Below are 21,401 nucleotides of genomic sequence, written 5' to 3'. Positions count from 1 at the left end.
TATGGTGTTGGGTGCACTTTTTGGGAGAAGCGGGATTTGACTTTAATGTTTTTACTTGCTCGTAAATTCCTTGGAACTGAGAGGAGACACCAAAGTGGAAGTACTTCCAGAAGAGGAACTGAAAGGGCCACATACTGGGACCAGGTCTGCAGCTTCTAGGGGCTGATGCAGTTCGTGGCAATTTGTGCGCTTTGGAAAGCTTTTATGGGGTGAAAAATGAGGACTCTTTCTCGTCAAATCCCTGAATAGCTTTTACAAACCTCATTTTTTTCCACATTACAACCAGTAAGAAAATCCTGTGGAATGACAGACTGCTGCCACCTACAGCAAATTACTTCAGCTGTTTGATCCCACCTTGTTGCCTTCTGCTGAAAGAGTGGTGCCGTAGGATCCAGCCTGCTGAGCATTGCGAGTTCTGGAAGTCATGCCAAGAGCACGTGGCAGCACTGAATCCTTCTGTCTGAAGCAGCCTTTAAGGCCTTGGCATTGCCAGAGTCAGGAGAAGGTATAAAATGGGGACCATCCTCTCTTTTCTGTTCTCAGAGCACTGTGGCCAGGCACCGGTGTATTTTACAATTGCATTCATTACTGTGGCAGCCAAGCCATAAATCTGCCAGCTGGAAATGCAGGGTGAGTTTCGCTTTGCTGCCTTTTCTGATTCACTTAGCCTGACTCAGCTGTCACGTCAAGCTTGGATTTCTTATGGCTTTATGCAAGAAGCTTCCTTCTGCAGTAAATCTGAATGCAGCAGAGTCTGCTGGAATGCAAGCCCCAGCTCTGCCCCATGCAAAGTCAGTGTGGGCACGCACTTCCTCCTCCACTATGTAACAAGCAGCATTGCGTTGTGGTCCTGGGCAGCTGTGCAATGGCTGTGTGCTCTTAGGCAATGTAAAAACTCTTATTTTCATCAGGACTTCACAAGCAGTAATCACAAAACAGGCTTTAGACAGAAATGCCTTGCAAAAACTGATTTTGTAATTATGAACTGCTGCAATAGGGAATCCAGAATTTTCATGCAATAGTTTGTAATGCCTTTGCAAGCTATACTGCCTTCTACAGCAAAATCACATGGTATGTGTACAGGGCTGTAACTTCTTAGCCACTAAAGCCTTTGCCTGCTGTCCTGTGCTTTGGTAAACCTTTTCCTAATGGCTGCAGGGCTGTGGCTGGTCCTGAGCTGTGAGACACGGCTGGGCTCAGGGGAAAGCTCACAGGGAACTTCTGGAGAGACAGCACAAGGCGTTGGTCTGGATGCTGACCTAATGGCGTTGTTCTCACTCAGCTGCTGGTTAATCATCTCTGCTGTAATTGGTGTTCCTTCTGTGCTGAAGTGTCTCTTCTCTGCTAATAGGAGGTGACTGATCATAATGGATACAGCTTTTGAGCCCTGAAATGAGCTGTCTGAGCTGAGTTTGTGGGATCTCCTGCGTAATGCTGCAAAATTGGATTTTCTCACCAAGAGCTTTTGCTCTCATTTACGTATCTGAAAGTCCTGACCTTAACAATTCTGAAGCTGTTTGGTGGGAATCTGTGGTTCCTGGGTGATGGCAGTCGAAATTCTGACACTGGAGCAGAAAGTACGTGGCAGTGCTCTGATGTAAAGACATTTTTATTAAGCCGGAATTACTCATTCCATCAGTTCAAACCTGATGAGTTTCCAGACTTAAATAGCTTATTGAGTGTGGTTTGTCAAATAAGAGGATTACATGCTGGGCTTTAGTTAACAGGATCTTTAGAAATATGAAGCACAAATATTGAAAAAGCTTCAATAAATATGTAGCTGTCTGCTGCATTGCCCCAGCGTCATCAATTCCAAAGGTGTTTCTGCTGCAAATTTGTGCTTGTGATTTATTGATTGGCTCCTCGGGAACAGTCAGATGCTGAGATGGCTGTGGTTTGCCTGGTCCTGGGGTCACTGCTGCCCTGTGTCCTGTGCCCACCAAAAGCACTGCAACCTGCTGGCGTCACTGCGTGCCATTGGGACACGGCTGAGAGGCACTGCATCAACAGCAGAGAGACGTGGAGCTGTCATCGCCTTGTTTCTGCCTCACTGAGGTCTTGCTCAGACCTGCAAAGGTTCAGCTGCTGCAGACAGGAGCTACGGGAAGAGCTGTACAAAAGATGCATACTGTGCCTACTGCATTTGTTTTAAAGCTGGGCTTTACTCAAAGCGAGCTCAAAATTTCAGTCTGAATTATGTCATTACGTTTTTTGAGAAGTCCTGCAACAGAAAAACAGCTTCTGGCTTGCAAGGTGCCTGCGAGGCTTTCCATGAAGACATGGTGAGCCCCTCTGTAACCAGCAGTGTCGCATGGAGCGCTCAACCTGAGCGCGGGCTGGGAGTTTTGGTCTGCCAGTGAGTAAGTCTGAGAAAGACACACTGAGAGAAACTGGATTTATTTTGTACAAGGTGGAATACCTTTGCACAGTGAACAAATATATTACAAATCTGTCTTGCCTTAAAAAAGTATTGCCATTTTGATGCCTATTTCCTAAGCTAATGCTAATAATATACAGAAGGTACTTCCTTTGTTGTTTTTTTCTTTTTTTTTCTTTTTTTTCCTGTTAAGCTCTATGCACATCGTTGCATTTGGATTGAAAATCCAGCTTTGAAAAAAAAAAACAAAAACAAAATTCTGAGCCTCATCTCTGCTCTCTCATCTCAATGTTGACAGCAACACACAGACCCTGGTCAGGCTGGCAGCTGAGACTGCTTGTGCTAGATGGCAAGATAGGTCTCTAACCAGAGGATTCCTCATCAAACTGCATTTCTCTTGGTATTTTTGAGGTAAGTCTTTCCATTCATGTATGCAAAATATACCCCTCCTGGCCCTACAAAATAAGTGCCTATTACATCTCATATAAGGCTTTCCTGGAAAATAAAACTACTCTTGCTCATCAGTCATTGCCCCCATGCACACATGCAGCATTCATGTAAATACTTTGGAGTTATCCTGAAACATGAAAATCTGCTCTTCTGCAAGCCTGGGGGGGGGATCTCTGGGCTCAGCTCAGCTGTCTGGATCTCTTAAATTGCACGTAGGGGTTCAGAGCTGGCCCTGCCATCCTGGCTGCTGCTGGGGTGCTGTGGGGTACGGTGCTGCCCTACCCGAGGTGCTCCGATGCCTCTGTCACACGGAGCTGGCTCTGAGCTGCTGGCTCCATGGCAGCAGGGTCCTCATACCAATCCCCTAGGTCAGCAGTTTCCACTGGTGGTCAGATGTAGAGCAAACAGCTTGGTGTTGGCTTGGTTCTCTTCTGCTTCCATCAGACTGGTGAATGTGCAACAGAATTTTTTTAATCTTTAAAAGGCAACTTGCTACTTCCACGTTTGCCTAGTAAAATTACATACTTAGAATCAATACTACTTCATGCTCAAAATCTACAAGGAACTGCTTAACGGCAAGTATTCTACTTTCTAGGTCAATAAAGATTACAAAAAAAAAAATCATGGTGGCTTAGTCCAAAGCTTTACCATAGGTCAACCCCTTGATAACTGTTTTACAAACAGCTGCTGAAAAAAAGAAACCCATTTTCAGCTCAGTGTAATGGCATGTCAGGTAAAATCATCAACAGATAAAGTTGCACTACATGGTAATGCACATCAAATTAAAGGGTGTCATGGAGGGCGTGCTGCCAGGTGCATCGTGGTGACGTGGTTTGCCAGTGATGAAGCCAATGCGTCCTACTGTTAGGAAACTGAACCAGGGCTGGTCTGTGCAAACCTGCAGTGTCCCAGGATGCAGGTGAAAGTGTGTCTGTTTGCACCACCCAAAAAAGCTGTGCATTTATCTAATGAAAAAGAAGGTGTACAAGGAAAATTAAAGCATAGCTGTACCAAAACATTTTGCGCTTGTTCCAAGTGCAGTAAGCTGGGTATGGGACTCATTGCTTAAACTTCAATCGCTGACAAAGATCACTGGGCATTGGCCAAAGTGTTACATTTTAAAAATGCGTTGGTATTCCTGTACTCCAGGACCCTGGTACTGAATGAAAGGTGAACAGAGCATTAATTACCAAGCATGATCTGCACAGGATGCCCATAGCGATGGCAATAAATGAGGTTTCCAGACAGTGAAACAAGCAGCTTTCCTACTCTCATTCAGAAAAATGTCCATTTCTATGACAGAGATATAAACTGTATTCCAGCGTTCCTAACATTACAAGGTTTTCTGATGCAATTGGTAGAGATGTATGCATGTCTCTAGGTCCTCCTACTCAGTGTGTTGTGTTTTATTTTACAGCAAAGCCAGGGTTAGAATACACATGGCAGAGAGCTTTTGCCTGGAGCAAGTGGACACCTTCCAGGGGCGATGCACTCCAGTGACATCTGGAGAAGGTTCTCATTAGTTCTTGTGATCCATATAAAAAAAAGTCTTTTTAAATAACATCATGCAGCAGCAGCTGGCCCAAGCTGATGTTTAGCTACGTTAGGTCCTTGCAGCCTAAAGTCACGTCAGCATCCTGCAGTGCCGAAAAGGATTGTCTTCTCTTTGCTTTCTCAGAGTTTGTGTTTGCAGCACAGTGAAGTCCATCCCTTTAAGACTGCTTGTCCCAAGATGGCCCGTGCGTTGGGCTGTGCCTTACAGGGAGAAGGTCGTAGTGACTAGGAATGTGACTGTTCCTAGGCAGGTCGTATGGACTTTGGAGGTAACTGGCACTCCGGGCACGGACATCTTGGACCACGCTGATGGTGGGCTCTGGGAAAGCAAGGGAAAGTGGTTGCAGTACCCAGCAGCACTGAGGTAAACCCCAACTGTTAACAGATGAGAGGCGGCACTTCCCACTTACCAACTTCGTAGATGTTTTTGTTGGCTGTCGATGAAGTGGGCATTTCTGAGTATGGGGAGTCCCTGTGACCAGGCGATTTCATTTCCACGTAGCTGCTCTCGGAGTGTTTGCATGTTAAGATGGGGGGATCTTTAATGGTGGCATATGGGTTTTCACTGCTGTTCAGAGAACAAGTGCTGGAACTGCACACAGATTCCTTCATATAATCTGCAAAACAAGATTGGGGTGGGACTGTTAACTTCCTTGGGTGGGCTGCAGCTCGACCTCTGGAGGAGGGGCAGGGTGGGCAGAAGGGGCATGGGGAAGGAAGATCCTTGAAGCATCCAGCACAGACACCCAATGCTTGTGCTCTGGGTGTGTCCAAACCATTGCATCCACAATTCCCTTAGCAGGAAAGAAAAACCTGCTCGAAACCAAAGGTTTTGCTGTGAAAGGTCCTAGTTGTCATTTACTGCAGTAGTTAATTTTTGGTGGCAATCTTTTCCTCCCTCTCCCATTCCTAAGGAGTCCTGCTGTAACCTGCAGCCCATGCATGCAGCTGTGGGTCGGATCCATCAGCATCTGTGTCCCAGGGGCTTTGAGTACGTCAAATGCCATCTGTTTGAAAGCAAGACATTTCCAGCAGGCGTAGAACTGCATCAGCGCAGCGTATGCACTGTGTCCCCTGAGAGCTCTGTTCCTGGGGCTTCCCAGCACTAGGAGAACCTGGTTTGTTTGTATTCTCTTCTGCCATTAAGACTGGAAGGAGGCAGCTCCTGCTAGTGGGGAACACTTGGGTTTCCACAGGGGGATAAGCCTCCATCTGAACCTCCCTTTTGCTTTTTTTTTTTCCCCACTGCTGTAGTAATCTACTGGTTCTCTCCCTGGGCAGGAAGAAGGAGATGGGGATGGAGGAGCAGGGAGAGCAAGGCTGGTGCACAGTGGCACCACTGGTGTCCCCCTGTTGGTGACCCTGGCTGGGTGTGCCAGCCTGCTGCAAGGTACAGTGCCAGTCTTGCTTCACATAATAAAAAGAAACAGAACAGAGAATAAATAGGTCTTAACATTGACATTTAAGAACGTGCCATTGCTGCTGTGTGCATCCTGCTGGGCAGTGCCATTAATTTAGAATTAGAGCGATGCAATGAAAGATGAGGCATTTTCTTGTGCTGGGTTACAGTACAAAGGCAGATCCTGGTATATATGAAATACTCCCGGTGAAATAGCGGGACTTGCAAAATAGCTGCAATCCCAGTTGCCCCCGCTGTCTAGTATGGGAGACAAAAAGAGAAATTCAGGTTAAGAAATAGACAGACAACAAGATATCACTTCTCCTATAAAAACCTCATCTCTGTGCTTCTCCTCCCCATCCTGTTAACTCACTTGCCAGTTTGCATCACCAGTGTGACCTGGAGCTGTGTCTGTACGTGTCCCTCAGTCCCCATGAGGGCTGGTGCTGAGCAGGTTCCCTTAAGCCAGGGCTCAGGTCATGCCCTGCAGCGAGCCTCTGCATTTCTCTCCTCTGACTTCAGCAATACAAACCAATCTCTGGGCTCCTCAGCTCTCAGGGTCAGGGAAGCAGCCCGGTTGGACTCATAGGTGAGGGCTGGCAGAGGCCCCGACACCAGTGCAATGTTTATGGAGTAATTAAAATTTAGAAGCTTGTTGTCTGACGTCAGCCTGGATGAGATCTAACAATGCCTTCACAGTAAAGCAAGCCTGGTGCATCCCAGCGACCCGCAGCCGCTGGCACAAGGCTTGGCCAGCAACATGATCCCAGTAAAGGCAGTTTGGTGAAAGCCTGACCTCTCCTTTTAGCAATGAAGCAACCCTGCAAGACCAAAGGCTTTTGTGCATGAATGATCTCAGGATTACTAGCTTTTGATACATATATGACTTAAATCAAGATGCCATGCAGTCTAGGACCCACTAGTGTTCAAAAGTGGGGAGACAGCAAAGACTAACAAATTCTATAATGAAATGAAAATCTTTAGGCTAAAAATACCTATACTATACACTATATGTTCTGGTCTCCACGAGCTCCTCGAGGCATTGGTGCAGGCACCACCAGGACTCAGCCTGGATATGTGATCTGGTTCCATCCAGCTAGCTACTTTTACCTTCCTGAGCCAGTACTGACACCACTGCTACATCCCACGCAGATGGGACCAGCAAAACAGCACATGGGCTTGCTGCAGTCACTTGGGCAGTCCTGAAATCTGCCTTTTCCCATAGGCAGCGCTGCCACGAACCGATGCCCACTGACGTAAGTGGGAGTTTTGTGTCTGTCCAGGGATTAGGCCCTTTGCTCAGATATGGTATAATTTACAGAGCACCAGGGCACATTGGGTAACACGCTGTACACCAGGGAGCCATTAGCCCACAGGACATTATGCACAGGATCGCAAGGAATTTAACTCTGAAGGATATGGCAGCCTCTGACTTACTTTGTTATTGAGGTAATTTGGGGATAATTAAAAAGTCTGGCATCACTTGTCAGATTTCATTTCACAAATTAATTTAACTCGTCTCAAACGTACTGAGCCATCCCTTGTCCAGCCGCCCTGGGGCTGTGCGTGGGCGCTGGGCTCTGCTGTGCCCACACCATCCCCAGCTCAGCACCCTGCCTGCTGCGGGAGAAAGGGTTCCTTTGGTTTTGAGGTCCCATCTTTGGGTTGCCTGCATACCCATCACACACCTTTCAAGGAGATCTCATTCTGGTTATTCAGCATCTACATGTCCCTCCCATAGACCGGTTTACTCTATTCTGCTCTGAATATCCTCTGGCATGCTAATGACAAGCCTCATACCTACTTTCATGTTCAAAGTGCTAAGGACATATGATGTACACAGGTAAAACATGCTCTCCTACTATTCAATCACATTTATGGCTGTTTCCATTTCCCTGGCTAACCTCACTGCTGCCAGGACAGCAACGCAGAGAGAGCTCTGCTCTGCTTCAGGCAAGCATGACACAGTTGTGTTCCCATACAACAAGCAAACAACCCGCACTAAGTGATGCCCCGAGCCTCTGCATGCATCAGTGATCCAAACTGCTGGGGTTTCACTGGGAATCGCGCAAAGGGAACTTACTTCCTTAAAATGCCAGTGCCTGAGGTCACATTATCCCACCAGTGCATCAGCATTCATGATAAAATAAATAAATAAATGATTGAAAAGGAGTCGGCTGTAAAGAACAGCTGGAAATGGCAGCACTGGGCACCACACACAGGGAAGAAACTGCTCTCAAAATGCAGCGACAGCTCAGCTGCTGTCACACCACAGCACCAGGCATGGGGTGGCACGGTGGCTCCCAGCCCTTCGCTACCCGAGGGGTCCCTGCATCCCGCCGTGCCTGCCCTGCTGCCCTAGGAGCCCACCAGCCTTTCTGATGTGGCTTCTGGTCCTGAGTTCTGAATTCATTAAGGAGACAGACATGGAAAGAAAACTGCTCAGATCCTGGATAATAAACACAGTATGTCACAGTAGAAATTGCATTTCACAGCTCTCTCCTGCTGTACTTTCCTCTGTCACATGGATACATCCTCTGCATCATTATGCCCTAGGTGGGATGTCTGACTGTTCAAAGCAGCTTTATAACCTTCTAAATACGGTAATTTAGTTTAAACTAATCTCGAAATTAATAGCTCCATGTAAACAGAACAACTAACTAGGCAATAAAAATTTTCCTTTTTTCAGAAGTAGTGAAATGAATGGACTGAGCTGGATATACACGTATAACCCTCTTAATATTTTAAATTCAGCTTTGTCAAGAAGGACCTGCCCATGGAGCACTGGTTGCCTTCAGTGTATTGTAAAGCCCCGTTCTACCAAATATTACATCTCTTTATTTTATAGAGAGCAGCCACAAGGCGCTCAGTGCTCCCAGGCCTGGCTGTCAGCATCCATCACTGCCCTTACCAGCTTTGTATTCAGCAGCATTGCTGTCAGTGCAGATACAGGCTTCGCCCTGTGGCAGCTCAGCCCCTTGGAGCAGTGAGCTGGGCCTGGCTGAGCCCAACTGGCAGCACTGGAATCAGGCAGCCAGGCCAGGACCCAACCTGAGGGGCAGGGCAGGAGCAGAGGTGCTTGCAGCCCATACTGTGCCAAGAGTTGTAGTTCATGCACAGCCGAATATTTTGACTGTGCAAGTCTGAAGGACAACCAAAATCTAAAGTCACTGGGCCTTTCTACATGACTCACACACGATCCCTTTTTAGAACAGCCCTAGAGTCAGAGCCCATTAATTGCTTCGTGCCAGTGTGACTGGTTAATGCACTGAGTGAGGTCTTTTCTCAGGCTCTGCTATAAATCTCTGCAAAGGCTGTATAGCAGGGTCAGCTGTTTCTCTAGGCAGCTGAGAGCCTTATGGAGCTGCAACCTACAGACAAACACACCAGTCCATCAGCAGCAACCGCCACCAGGAAGCCCTGTAGGATGGCTGCTTGGTCCTACAAGAGCTTCCCCTCCACTGGCACATCCTGTTCCCGCAGCAAACCCGCCTTGTTTCCTAAGATGCTTTGCCAGGGCAGGAGTCCCCATCCTGGGAAAGACTCACATCCATGACTCAGATCCCAGACAGCCACGTGGGTGCATGCTGTGGGTAATTGCTCTGTCCCTCTCTGCCTCTGCAGAGCCGTTCACCTGGGCGCCCAGGTCTCCTATCTCACCTCTTCTACGACACCCTTCTCAAACTCTTTGCCAGGGTGGCTGCAGGCACTGGATACCATACCTTTGAAGCTTTTTTCCATTATGTATGTGTTCTGACGTCTATCCATCCCACAAGCACCTGCATAAAAATGATATATAATGGAAAAGAAATAAATATTTATGTAAATTGGATTGCTTTGACTACTGAGCAGCATATAGTCTTTCTTCTAAATTGTACATCAAGGCCCTCGTCTAGGGAGGCTCTTAAGCACATCCTCGGCAGTAAGCACGCACTCAGCTTCAGTGGGGATTCTGTGCGTGCCTAAAATTATGCATATGCTTAAGAGCTTCTCTGGAGACAGGGTACTGCTCATTACCAAGAACTGCTATCCATCAGGAGAACAGGAAAAAAACCCATATATTCATTACTGAAACACTAGGTTAGATGGATAAAGGGAGCCTAAAAGAAAGTCTTTCAAACCTGAGCCTGCAAGTCATGTTGCATTACTTTCTAATTTTTGGCTTACTTTTACTGGTACAATACATTATTTAACTCACAGTCTAAGACTCTAAGCTGTGTACCATCTTTCTAAATTATTCTATATGACTTTGTTATAAGTTTGCAAGGTTTAGCATCAGCTGTGACAACAGTTCCTAAGTGACAAGAGCAGCCTGAAAGTGCAGAACTCAGTGGAGAGCTGAAAGCAAAGACTTCTGCCTTACGTGATTCCACAAGAACTTGTTAGTGCTTGCAGAGGTAGAAAGGGTGGGAACCTTCTCTGTTTTTGCTACTGACATTTATCCTGAACATCCATCAGTTCAAAAGGAAAAGCTAACATAAGCCCTTTAATTCTTTTTAACTAGAGTCCAGTATTCCTCTCTGATTAGCAAAATCAACACAAATTTGGTTGCCTTTGTGGCTGACAGAATCCCAGTCAAGCAGTGCAGTTACGCTGGTAAAAGCGTGTCCCAGAGGTCTCCCAGCTGGCTGTCCTTGGGGATTAATGGGAAGATTCCCATGGTTAGAGCAAGGTCCGTGCAGGCTGTGACTTGTCCACTCCATGTATGAGAACCACCTGATCAGAGCATCCTTGTCAGATCTTTACAGACACTTTTCCTTTGTGATCATCAAGATGCTGATGGATGGAGCCTCGGGGCAGCGAGGAAGCAGCAGTACGGTGAGGACCTGAAGGCTCAGAGAGGAAGAACTCCACCGTTAGCACATATTTCACCAACTCTGATCCACTCTGAGTCGTGCTGGAAATGGCAGGCACTGGCTGGACTTCTGCAGCAGCAGAGGTCACTGTGCTGCACACACAGATGTGAGACCCCATGAGAAGGAGGGCTGCTGCAGCAACACCGGGCTGATCTGAGCGCAGCTGGCTTCTGGTTCAGAGCTGGGGAACAGCAGTATTTATCTGCAGCAAGCAGCACAACTCCACACTGCTATGCTTCTTCTCAGCTCTCATTTGCTCCAGTGCAGCAGTAGAAAATAAGCACACACTTGCTGGGAAAGGTGCACGCAGAATTGGTGCTGCACTGCGTTGGCTGCAGGACCCCGCCAGGCCTTCTTGGCTTCTTCCCTTTACATCTGCCTGTAATCATTGCTTGTGCTTCTTGTAACCCATCTCTGTGTATTCACTGCATTCTCCCAGTGAACGATGGATATGTTATTTTGTAAACTGCAAAAGTAAGGAACGTGGAAAAGACCTAAATAAACAAGGAATCTGGAACGTAGGAAGGTTTAGAATTAAGTCTGAAGCTAAACTGTGTGCTGGGCTGAAATCAGAGTCCTGTCTGGAAATATTCTTCCACACCTCACAGCTTAGAGAAAACGCAGAGTCAGCTCTGAATCACATTGTGGCTTCGGTCCTTGGAATACATGCAGCTTGAGTCACTTCAGATGTGCAGCAAATTGCACATTCAGTGTCTGCACTGAGGGCTACTGTTAAAAACCTCCACAAAAACCATTTCTGTCTGCAGCCCACTGCATCCAACACATGAGCTAATGAGCATAACAACCTTTCCTAAGCCCAGTAGATGTTTTAAGATTTTTGACTTGCTTAGAATAGGAGCTGGAAGCCTCAGTTGCTTAATGCAGACTGGACTCTGGCAACAGGAGATTTAACCGTGGGGCAAATAATTCCAGTTCTGCAACAAGAGACAGCAAAGAGAAAATGCAGACAAGCCATTCCTTGAAACTAGTAGGACTGGACTGCATTAAACAGCAGCAACACAAAGCAGAGGTGACAGAGCTGCCTCTCCTTGGCACCACTGAGTCTCCCAGCACTGAGCTCTAAGCACACAGCCACAAGAGCTGCAGGCACACAGCGAGTTAGGTCAGAAATGTGCTCATCACAAGACTCTGGCTCCACTTAACCGATAAAATTATCTCACTGAAAAAGCCTGACAAGCTGATATTTGAAGCTCATTAGCAAATGTGCCAGCAGTAAAAATACAGACTTTGGTCTGCTCCTCACATCTCCTGGCTGTAAAGGATGCAAGCCCGGTGAATGAAGCTCTGCAGAACTGAGACAGAACTTTTGCAGACTGATAAGGTCCACTGATAGGGATGCAGAGAGGATATATCTGTGCATATATACACTTACATATAGCATATATGCATAGGCTTGCATAGGCATACATAAGGCTACTGTTTTCCTACACAATTTCTGCCTGTTGTGCTCCGTTGCTATCACAGGGAACACAGGATGACTTAGGAGCAGCACTGGATCCTCAGTTGTTCCTTTGGCCCCAAGCCCACTCACTACTATCTCTCTTTTTCTCTGCAATTAAAATCTCAGGGAACGACCCCTGGCTCAGCAAAGGCCAATGATGCAAACTGAACAATCAGAGGGTGTTTTCCAAAGCTGTAAAACTGCAGCCTATGAGAGGGAAGAGAGCAGAGAAGGGTTAATTAAAGCACCCCTGTCTCCTTTATCTGTGTGATCGCCCTTACACGGGCAAATGAACAGCACACAGCATTTCCAGAGGGCATTTCTTTGGTCCTCTTCCACACAGATACAGAAGCATTACTTGGAAATGAGGCATTACAGTGCACAGCATGCAGAAAAGAGCACAACAGCACCTCTCAGCTGTTCGGTAGCTGCCTGCTGCTGCTGCACCAAATGGGATCCTGGCTTCTCCTGAACAAGGTAGTGATTTCTCCTTGGGAGCAGCAATTCCTCCGGCTCTCCCTGAGCTGCAAGATCAAAGGGAAGCCCAAGCCCGGATCCAGCGTGGTATTGAGAAGCAAAGTTTTCCCCATCAGCGCAGTTCCTGCGTCCTTATGTGCAGCATGAGCACAGCCACGTCCTTTGGAAAGTGGTCGTACAAGGGTGCCCAAAATACAGGTGGTGTCATTCTGGGCAGGTTGGGGCTGCACCCAGCCCTGAGCAGTGTTTGATCAGAAATGCATTTCAGAGGTAAAAAAAAAAAAAACTCAAAAAACCAAAAAAACAAACCACCTATTTTACCCAAATTTAGCAATGCACAATGCCTGCTATTCCAAATGGAATCTGGAGCATCTGTGCAGTACAAGCTGATGGTGGGATGAGTTTTTGGTACAACCGCACAAGATGTGGCTTAAAGCTGCCAAGATCTCCTATTTGACTTCATTAGGCTTCACTTACATTTGGAATTATAAACATAGAATATAAGTTTTTCCACTTTCATCTGAAAATTGCACACAAATGGAATCTGCCATTTCTACTGCACAGAAGCAACAGCACAAGATGAAAATGCATTATTTTACAATTTCGTGCAAAAATGGTTTTGCTCTAAAGAAGAACTCAATGCTATGAAATGTAGCATAAGCAAACAAATTCTGATACTGAAAGGGAAAAAAATTCTCGTTTTTATCAGTTAATGGAAAACAGACATTTTTGTGAAAAAAAAAAATGGAAGAAAGTATATCAAAATAACATATCTGGGTTGCAAAATGCTATGGAAGAAGTTGTGACTGTTGTTTGCTGTAGATCGCTTCACTATTTATCACCTCTATGTTGTTCTTAGTGCAAGAGCATTTAGCATCACATCAGCTATTGAGAAAGCACAGGGATGGAGGACAAATGCAACACTCCGAGTGCAGGATACAGCTAGATAAAGATAAATAAAGCCAGTGAGAAAAGCAGGAAGGTGGCAAAAGAAAAACCGACTGGAGGAACATGTGGAAGTCCTCACCACCCCCAGCTCTCCATGCTACAAACAGATAAGCACAGCAGCAGTTCTGCAGACTATTAGAAAGAAGAAAACAGAAACAAATGATAGCAATGGAAAAGGTTTTGCACTGAAGCTCGACAGCTTTGTGATTTTCCTGATGCAGGGAAAAGCTGCTCTTTGGGCAGGGCACAATGCGTGGCCACGGCGCCCTGACACGATGTGATGAACTGATGTGAGTTGCCTCTGCCTCGTGAGCTGAGATAGCTGGCCTTAAAAACCCCATGATACCACTTAACCCTGCGTTTTCCCTCACACTGTGCATTCCCAGTAAGATATTAGCAATCAGTAAAGGAGAGGGCAAGTGCTTTCTGCCAAAGACAAACTAAAATTTCAAGGGCTCAGACAGGAAAACAAACAGCATCCAAAGCACTAATTTTACCTAGTTTTGGGGTAAGAGCTGCTGAAATCCCTGTTTGAAAGGGAGGGTAGGGAAAGCAAACTCGGGGCAATTGAACTTCACTCCTTAAAAACACATTTATAGAGCAGACAGACAGCAATTCAACCTGGGAAGGGAGATGAGTGCGAATATCGACTCTGCTTTCCCAATCCATGGTTTGTGGTAAAGAAAACAATGTTCAAATCTCAATTTTTCAATTCTGGCAATTCTGGTATTGAAATAAAGACAACACCAGTATTTTTCATTATTGTCAACGTCCTCACAAATGGCTGATTGGGTTTGGTGTTGCTCTGAAGCCAACTACAATGATTAAATTGTTTAAAAATTACTGACCTAGTTCATTCAGATAGCTGTAGGGTCTCCAGTCTGCAGTTTCTCTGTCAAGGATTTTGTTACTCAGCTGTTCAAAAAGTATGATAATGAGTTAATGCTGAAATCAACACACAGTTCCCACCCAAGACTTCAGTGCACTGATGTCACAAATCTAAAAGGGAGATGGACGTTGCCCTGGCCTCACCATTTCAGATCCTCATCTGTATGAAGTCTGGTAGTTGTTCACTAGCATTAGGGAAAATCACAAAGGAAAGTCACTTCACCAGGCAATGAACACAGCATGCTGGAAAACACGGGGCTTCCTCGGGGAGCCACAAATCACACAGGTACCCGTGCACACGGAGCGACACGTGGGCAGCCCCAGAACGACAGATGGAGATGGATGCACCAAACCACCAACACAGCATGCAGACAGGCGCTGGGACTGTAATACATCTGTGTACTCAGTTACAAGAGAAACAACAGCTAGCAGATTCCTCTCAATTCAAGGAAAATAAAGGCAGCAAAACGTGTGCCCAGCTGGCAGGATGGGCACGGCGAGGCGGCGCTGGCTGCAGGAGCTGCTGCAGGGCTCAGGATGTGCCAGCACAGCCTCGATTTTCCTCTAGGAAAATCCTCACTTGAGGTCATGCTTAAACACAACGCTGAGGGCACACAGTGCCTGCCTGAGGGATGGGGATTCTGCACAGCCATTAAGGCAGTCAGTGCTCCTGTGGGATCTCTGCAAGAGTACAGCGCTTCGGGTCAGCAAATCCCAGCAATGAAGGACTGTGAATCCTTGCAGCTGTGGAAGCTGCTGCGTTCCACCTTGAAATCTTTCCCTTGAAAGCCACCCCTGTGAAACTACAGCTCAGGAAGTGTCAATTCAAGGGCAGATCCCAGCCCTCTTCTGAAGAGCTGAAGTCACAAAGCCCTCATTGCTCTCCACAGCATTTCATTTTTCCTGATCTCTCATTAATTTCTGCTTAGCTTTTATACTGAGCTTTAAAACCTGGGACAAAAAAAATACTGCTGATGTTTTGACATCTACTGCGAGACGAAATCCCAGCTGGCGCCCAGCACCCACTGCCCCCAGAGCAAGCATCACCCACCTGCGCAGCCCTGCTTGCAGCCACCCCAGTGCAGGGCAATGTGCTGCAATGCATAAGGAGAAACGGCTGCTGTCAGCCCTGGGATTCAGGCAGTGATGTGCTGAGGACCTCCCAGTGAGTTCCTCTATCAATGCTGAGGGGCACGAGGACCAGCAGGCCCTGCTCAGCCCGACATCCGTGAGGTTCTGCTGAAGATGAGCCTGCAAAGCCCTGCAGCCTCTTTTATCAGCAGGGAAAGCATCTGCAAACGCTGCGCTCCACCAGGAGCACCCCATTTAGGACAGCAACACTTTTATGTGTGTATATATATATTACAAGCTGCATACTGACATTTTGAAGCTTTTATCCCATCTCAGAAACTGGATTTCATCAGCAGAAAGATTTGTAGCAATCAGAGGCGAAAGCCTGACCTCGCTGACTGAATTCTGGATGCAGAAAGCAGCCTGGTGTGTGTTCACACCACGCGTAATGCACAGCGAGTTGTGCAGGCATGGCAGAAACCACTGTACAGACACAGGAGACAGCACGGACAGATGGTGTGAATGCACACACACACACACACAGTGTTGGGTCTCTCTACAAGCAAGTGCACAGTGTGCTGGGAGCTACTCAGCTGAAACTTTTGCAAAACTCAGTTATATCATTTGGGAAGCACGTAGCTGTGCTCCAGGTGGGCTGCCCTGCAGCCAGGACAAAGGTTCAGGACACACAATGGGGTGACTACTCCAACCACACACACATGTATTTACACACACAAAGATGGATTCCTACCAGCCCATGGGGTCAGCGCACAGCTCAGTGCCAAAGGTTCTGGCCGGCAGACATACAGCTACTGAGCCCCTAGGTGCTGCGTGGGACTGGAGGCACACTGTCACAGCAGGACCCTCTGAGCCCACACTCAAACCCTACTACAGTAACCTGCAGCACTGCTGGTGCAATCACTGCCTGCGAGGAGCAGCAGCCCAACCTTGCTCCTGGTGCTCCCCAGCAAGGACAAAGGAACACAGACAGGAAGGCACAGACAGCAGCAGAGCACGGGGCAGGGAGCAGCACTGCCAGCCCTGTGTTTGCGTGGTGTGAAGCCCTCAGCCACAAAGCCCACGGCTGCTCCTCTTTGTTTTGTAACTTGCAGCAATCACATGAATGCCAACTTTCATTCCAGCTGCACCACTTAGATCACATTTATTAAAGTCTTCAAGTTTCTATTAAAAGCCTTGTTTGCACAGGGTTTATAAATCAGCTCGCAAACCCAGAATTTGGCATGAAGAGCTATGGGCTAGAATTGATTTTTTTTAATGAAATGATCTGGGGACACTTCTAAGTTTTTCAGAATGCGGTAATTATGAAGAAATGTGATTATAGCTGTCTCTTTGTGCTCCTATCAGTTCTTAGCACGCTATAATTTGCTAACATTTTTTCCCCAAGATGGAAGAGACTTCAATTTGTGAACCAAAATTACTTTCCTAGAGGAAAAAAAACATTTCATAGTAAACTTGCTAACTAAAAATCCAAGCATGTAACTTTAGCAACTTGGTTAAAACTACCTCATACCTTGCAAATCTTCCTTTAGATCAATGAGATACTTACAGGAATAAAGCAGGGCTGTTATCTGTGCCTCAGAGCTAGCTGGATAGATCACAGAAAGGAGCTGAGCACCGTTGGTCCACACTCAGCTTTTCTAAGGAATCTACAGTAATCAAGCAACTAAATGTGGGCACCAACTCCATCGTATCCTCCCAAAAAACAGCTGGTAAGTGCTTTCCATCAGCTGCCAATGATTGGCTGCAGGTGTCTGTGTTTCTCAGCTTTAGAGGGCCTTCCCCAGCACTGTGTTTGCAGTCTTCTTTCCCTACATGGGCTTCAGTCAGAGCTACTTTACAATGTTTCTGGTGGCTGAGTTCATTACCAGTTGGGTGATAACCAGTAAGTCCATTTCCAGCGACCTCTGTTTTGCTATTTGTAAGTTTAGAACTTCCTTTAATAGAAGCAAATATGCTGGCTTTAAACATTTGCTCAGGACACCTAACAGCAATTGATTTTTATGATGTCTGCAGAAGCCAGCAACACGTGGGCTCTGGCTGCAATGTTCTTCTCATTGGGTAGGGTGGAATTAAGAGGTCTGTGAAACACTGAGGTGAGCACACCCCATCTGCTCTTGGCACAGCTGTGCAGCAGCTTCCCTGCCCCGTCTGCACTGGGATGCAGGAGCCTCTCCTCCTCCCCAAGCCATGACACAGCCCAGACCCTGACTATGTGTTAGGGAACAGCTTTGATCACTGGGCACCTGAGTCTGGCTGCCTTTCACTGCAGACATCCTGGCACATAATTACTTAGATAACACATCAAGCTCCGTTTTAACAGGTTTCTTTGTCCCCTTAGCTTTACTGGGAAGCTGTTCCAAAATCTCACTGATCTGATGTTAGAAATCTCACTCCCAGCCTCGATGCATTCGTGGCCAGTTGATCCTCGTTTGTTCTTGTGCCAACTCTGCTTTCTAACTTAAATAGCTCTTCTCCCTCCTACTGTTTACCCCGATGCATTTATAGATGGCAATCACACTCCCTCTTAGCATTCATTTTGCTAGATAAAAGAAGTCTCTCTTCATACACTCCCCCTTATCCTCCCACCTGCTTTTGCCTGCATGTGTTCCAGCACCAGCACTCCCCTGCACACACTCCAACACCTCTGCTCCTACTTGTCTCAGCAGCTTTAAGTTTTACTGTAAGGACACGGGCAGCATCCCAAGCAGTGGCCAACTGTCTGGCAGAGGGGAAATGGAGGTGAGACCCTTCCAGCCTGGAAGGGTTGTGCAGGGTGTCCTGCTGAGCAGGGTTGGGCAGCAGGATGGAAAGCAGAAAGGTGGCCCTCCAAGCATAGGGAGGAGAGCACACCCAGGACTCTGCCTCAGCACTTCAGAGGATTCCTCTGACATTTTTTTTCATTTTGCATCTGCACTGCTTCCCGTGTGACCCCAGCTGGCACAGGAAAAAAATGAATCCTCCAAGCACAACTTGTGCACATTTTCCTGCAGAAAGTGGAAATGGCACCAGACAAACTGATTAGGAAATGAAACTCATTATTGCAGCCATTAAGGGCTTTATATGCTCTTTTGTCTTACTTGGCTGGAGAACAGCAAGACAGGAGCTGCATATTTTTGGCCATCCTCGGCTACCCAGCACTGCAAAGCTTTCTAATGAATAAGTTAGATGCTGGGGGATGTAAAGGAGTAGTCAGGGCATACATTTTGATAAGTGCCCTAAAAATACCAGATCCATTTTTTTCCTTCTTTTCCAATGCCAGGACAACCTGCTGATCAACTATGAGAGGCAGCACTGCCGCAAGGCGGGCAGCTTTCACACTTGTCCAGATGTACCGCTGGGTTTCATAGCTCTTTGGCAGCTAAATATTTGAAATTGCTGTGTGATCAGATAGTACTGCAGGCTGGGAAATGAAGAGAGGTGCTTGCTTTGACCTTTTCCAACTTCACTGAAATTAGTGCAGTAGGATTAACGGTCCAACTCCACACTCACGGTGTTCATCCTGAATCTGACATTATGAGCATTTGCACTTCCAACCTGGGGAGCAAAGCTGCATGATGCAAGGGGACCATCCACCTCAGAAAACATGTTTACACATCTGTCTAAACTTTTCTCTGTGAAATCTCTAGAGCCAGCTTTGTTATTACAGTTTAATGAGATTGGTTTTTTTAGAACCAAGAAATGTCCAACAAGAGTACAAATGGAAATATTTTTGCATGCCCTGTTTCATTACATGGTGTCTTTTTGGCACCAGTTTTGTTCCCGTGGCTTCCCAGTGACCACAGCTACATTTGGATGAAGCCGATGCAGCCAGCAAGCACCATCATTTTTAAAGCTGCAGCCCTAAGTAAATCAACTGCATTTCTTTTTTCTTCTGCTCCCTATCCTTTGCCTCACCTTGGCTTATTAAGTGTCCAATGGAAGAGCTGCCTTACTATTTACCACATCTCAGTCTATTGCTGAAGCGGTGAATTCAGTGTAGTCCATGAGTGGCCCCAGGGAATCAATCGCACACGCAGGGATGTCCTCCTAGATGCCTGAGATTTCCAATCTGAAGAGCTCTGCTGAGAGCATGAAGGGACAGCACAGCTCTGAGCACCTCAGATGAAAACTGTGCTCACCCCCAGCACGTTCCCGCATCTCTCTTGGTGCCAACAGCATATCTGTGTGTCTGCTGATTTGGGAAATGACGATTTAGCCAAGTTAGACTCCTGACTTAATGCTTCATTGATTTGCTTTCATTATATTAATGAAGAATCACAATTATCTGGTTCTTTATCTTTCCTGAGATGCAAACATAGCCTATAGTTGCTCAGGAAGCAAGGCTTATTGACCACGGGCTGCCATCAGAGGGCACAGAGATTACACAGACACAGACAGGGAAGGCAGACCCTGCTGTGTCCATCAGAGGCACCGTGCCAGCATCCAGCAGGCATTGCTTCGCTTTATTTCCTTGAACTGATAAGAACAGTGCTGCAGTGGGGTGGGATCATATCTACCTTACTGGAGCTGCTCCCATCCAGATTACGGGGAAAGAAGCGCGAAGTCACACCGCATGAGAGAGTGTGGTAGCTTGGGTTGGAAAAGCAGTGCACACTGCTGCTACCTTGAGATACATCTGGGAAGAAAACAATCATCACAAATACTTTGGAAGCTGTAACGGTTCTTCAGAAACTGAAAACACATGAGAGACAGTGAAGTTGAGAAACCCGATGAGCGCTGTGTCAGCGCTGTGTGCTATGCGGCATCTCCAGGTGAAACGTATTCTGCACATCATGGGGTGAAGCGCTGCAGTATTAGCATCAAGTATAAGATAAAAAAGCAACATAATTATCTGGCACAGCACTGTCCTTTTGAAGAACTTAGAGAAAGAAATAAAAATTCCTGACAATCCACCTGTGCTGTGCAGAAGGGAAGAAATGCAAAGCTCAGCAAATGGATGTTTAGTTTACAGCAGCTTCTTCCCTGGTTTAAGCACATGTAGGAGCCACTGGTGATAATAATCCCTTTAGCTATGAAGCAGAACTTTTTGCTCCAGGGTGTTATAAATCAATGTGCTATAGCTGTACCAAGAAGTCAAAAGCACTTCCTATAGCTTGTTGTGCAAAGGCACAGAGAAAAAGCAGAGAAAAAGTCGGGCAGTTACACCGTTACACACAGACCTCCTCAGCTATTTCCTTTCTTCAACTCAGCAACACGTTTACCAAACGAAACAGTTTACCAGGAAACACATCATATCTCCACAGGTGGTTCTAAGGAAAGCATCACTGCCAGGCTGGCTTCAGCGTGACAACAGACAGACACATATTTCAAAGCTGCGCCAGAAGAAAGAGTGAAAAATCCAAACAACTCAAAACCACATCAATCACCACGCCCTGTAAGAAGTAAATACGTGGATTAGTTTTAATGAGCAGGGCTTCAATGGCAGAAGGGAGGTCAGCCCCAGAAAGGCATGCAGACGCAGAGGGCAGCTGCCCATAGAGCTGGTGGGGAAGGGCACTGCCTGCAGGAGCCGCCTCCTCTGCCCTCTGCTCCTCTCATTCTATACCTGCATTCCTGTGGCCGTGCACTTCGCTTTGCTGACATCTGGTGGAGATCTCGATTTAGCTTAATTTACTGAGAAATATCTCATTTCAAATAAGAGGTTTTAGCTGCAGGGTGTCTATTACGTAAGTGCTAGGGGAGGGACCTGCATGTGTGTGTGCAAATCTGACCCAGCATCTTTCTGCTGGAACATGCAGTGTGATTTTTGCGGTCACTGCAAAACCTTTTGGTCCTGGTTATGTTCTGAGGATATTGCCAGCAAAGGCTCTCAGATCAGCACATGCTTCCAGGACTCAAGCATTTTCATGTAGCTTCTTTTGGCTTGCCACCAATAACTTTCTGCCCAGCGCAGCAGCT

At 46.7% G+C, this 21,401-nt stretch overlaps 1 protein-coding gene across 6 annotated transcripts in view; it reads right to left on the bottom strand.

The window, feature by feature from the left end:
* Nucleotides 1-2,115: 2,115 nt before the first annotated feature.
* The window catches only part of MEGF11 (multiple EGF like domains 11), a 193,223-nt gene continuing 173,937 nt past the window's right edge, over nucleotides 2,116-21,401 (bottom strand). Inside the window, exons 21-25 of one of the 6 annotated variants that reach the window (XM_042823968.1) lie at nucleotides 20,000-20,118; nucleotides 14,372-14,438; nucleotides 9,503-9,559; nucleotides 4,792-4,998; nucleotides 2,116-4,700 (exon numbers count right to left, since the gene is read on the bottom strand). In XM_042823968.1, the coding sequence (XP_042679902.1) occupies nucleotides 4,540-4,700; nucleotides 4,792-4,998; nucleotides 9,503-9,559; nucleotides 14,372-14,438; nucleotides 20,000-20,118 (611 nt within the window). In that variant the 3' untranslated portion in view covers nucleotides 2,116-4,539. Of the gene's footprint in view, nucleotides 4,701-4,791; nucleotides 4,999-9,502; nucleotides 9,560-14,371; nucleotides 14,439-19,999; nucleotides 20,119-21,401 lie in introns of those variants that run through there. The other 5 variants (XM_042823963.1, XM_042823964.1, XM_042823965.1 and 2 more) reach the window with 5 other exon arrangements.

Source organism: Centrocercus urophasianus, unplaced genomic scaffold (assembly GCF_019232065.1).
Source record: "Centrocercus urophasianus isolate 14NV4802_14NV808 unplaced genomic scaffold, USGS_Curo_1.0 seq_23, whole genome shotgun sequence".
Taxonomy (NCBI): Eukaryota; Metazoa; Chordata; class Aves; order Galliformes; family Phasianidae; genus Centrocercus; species Centrocercus urophasianus.
Note: the sequence above shows the minus strand (reverse complement) of the source record. Positions and strands in the feature narration are given on the sequence as shown.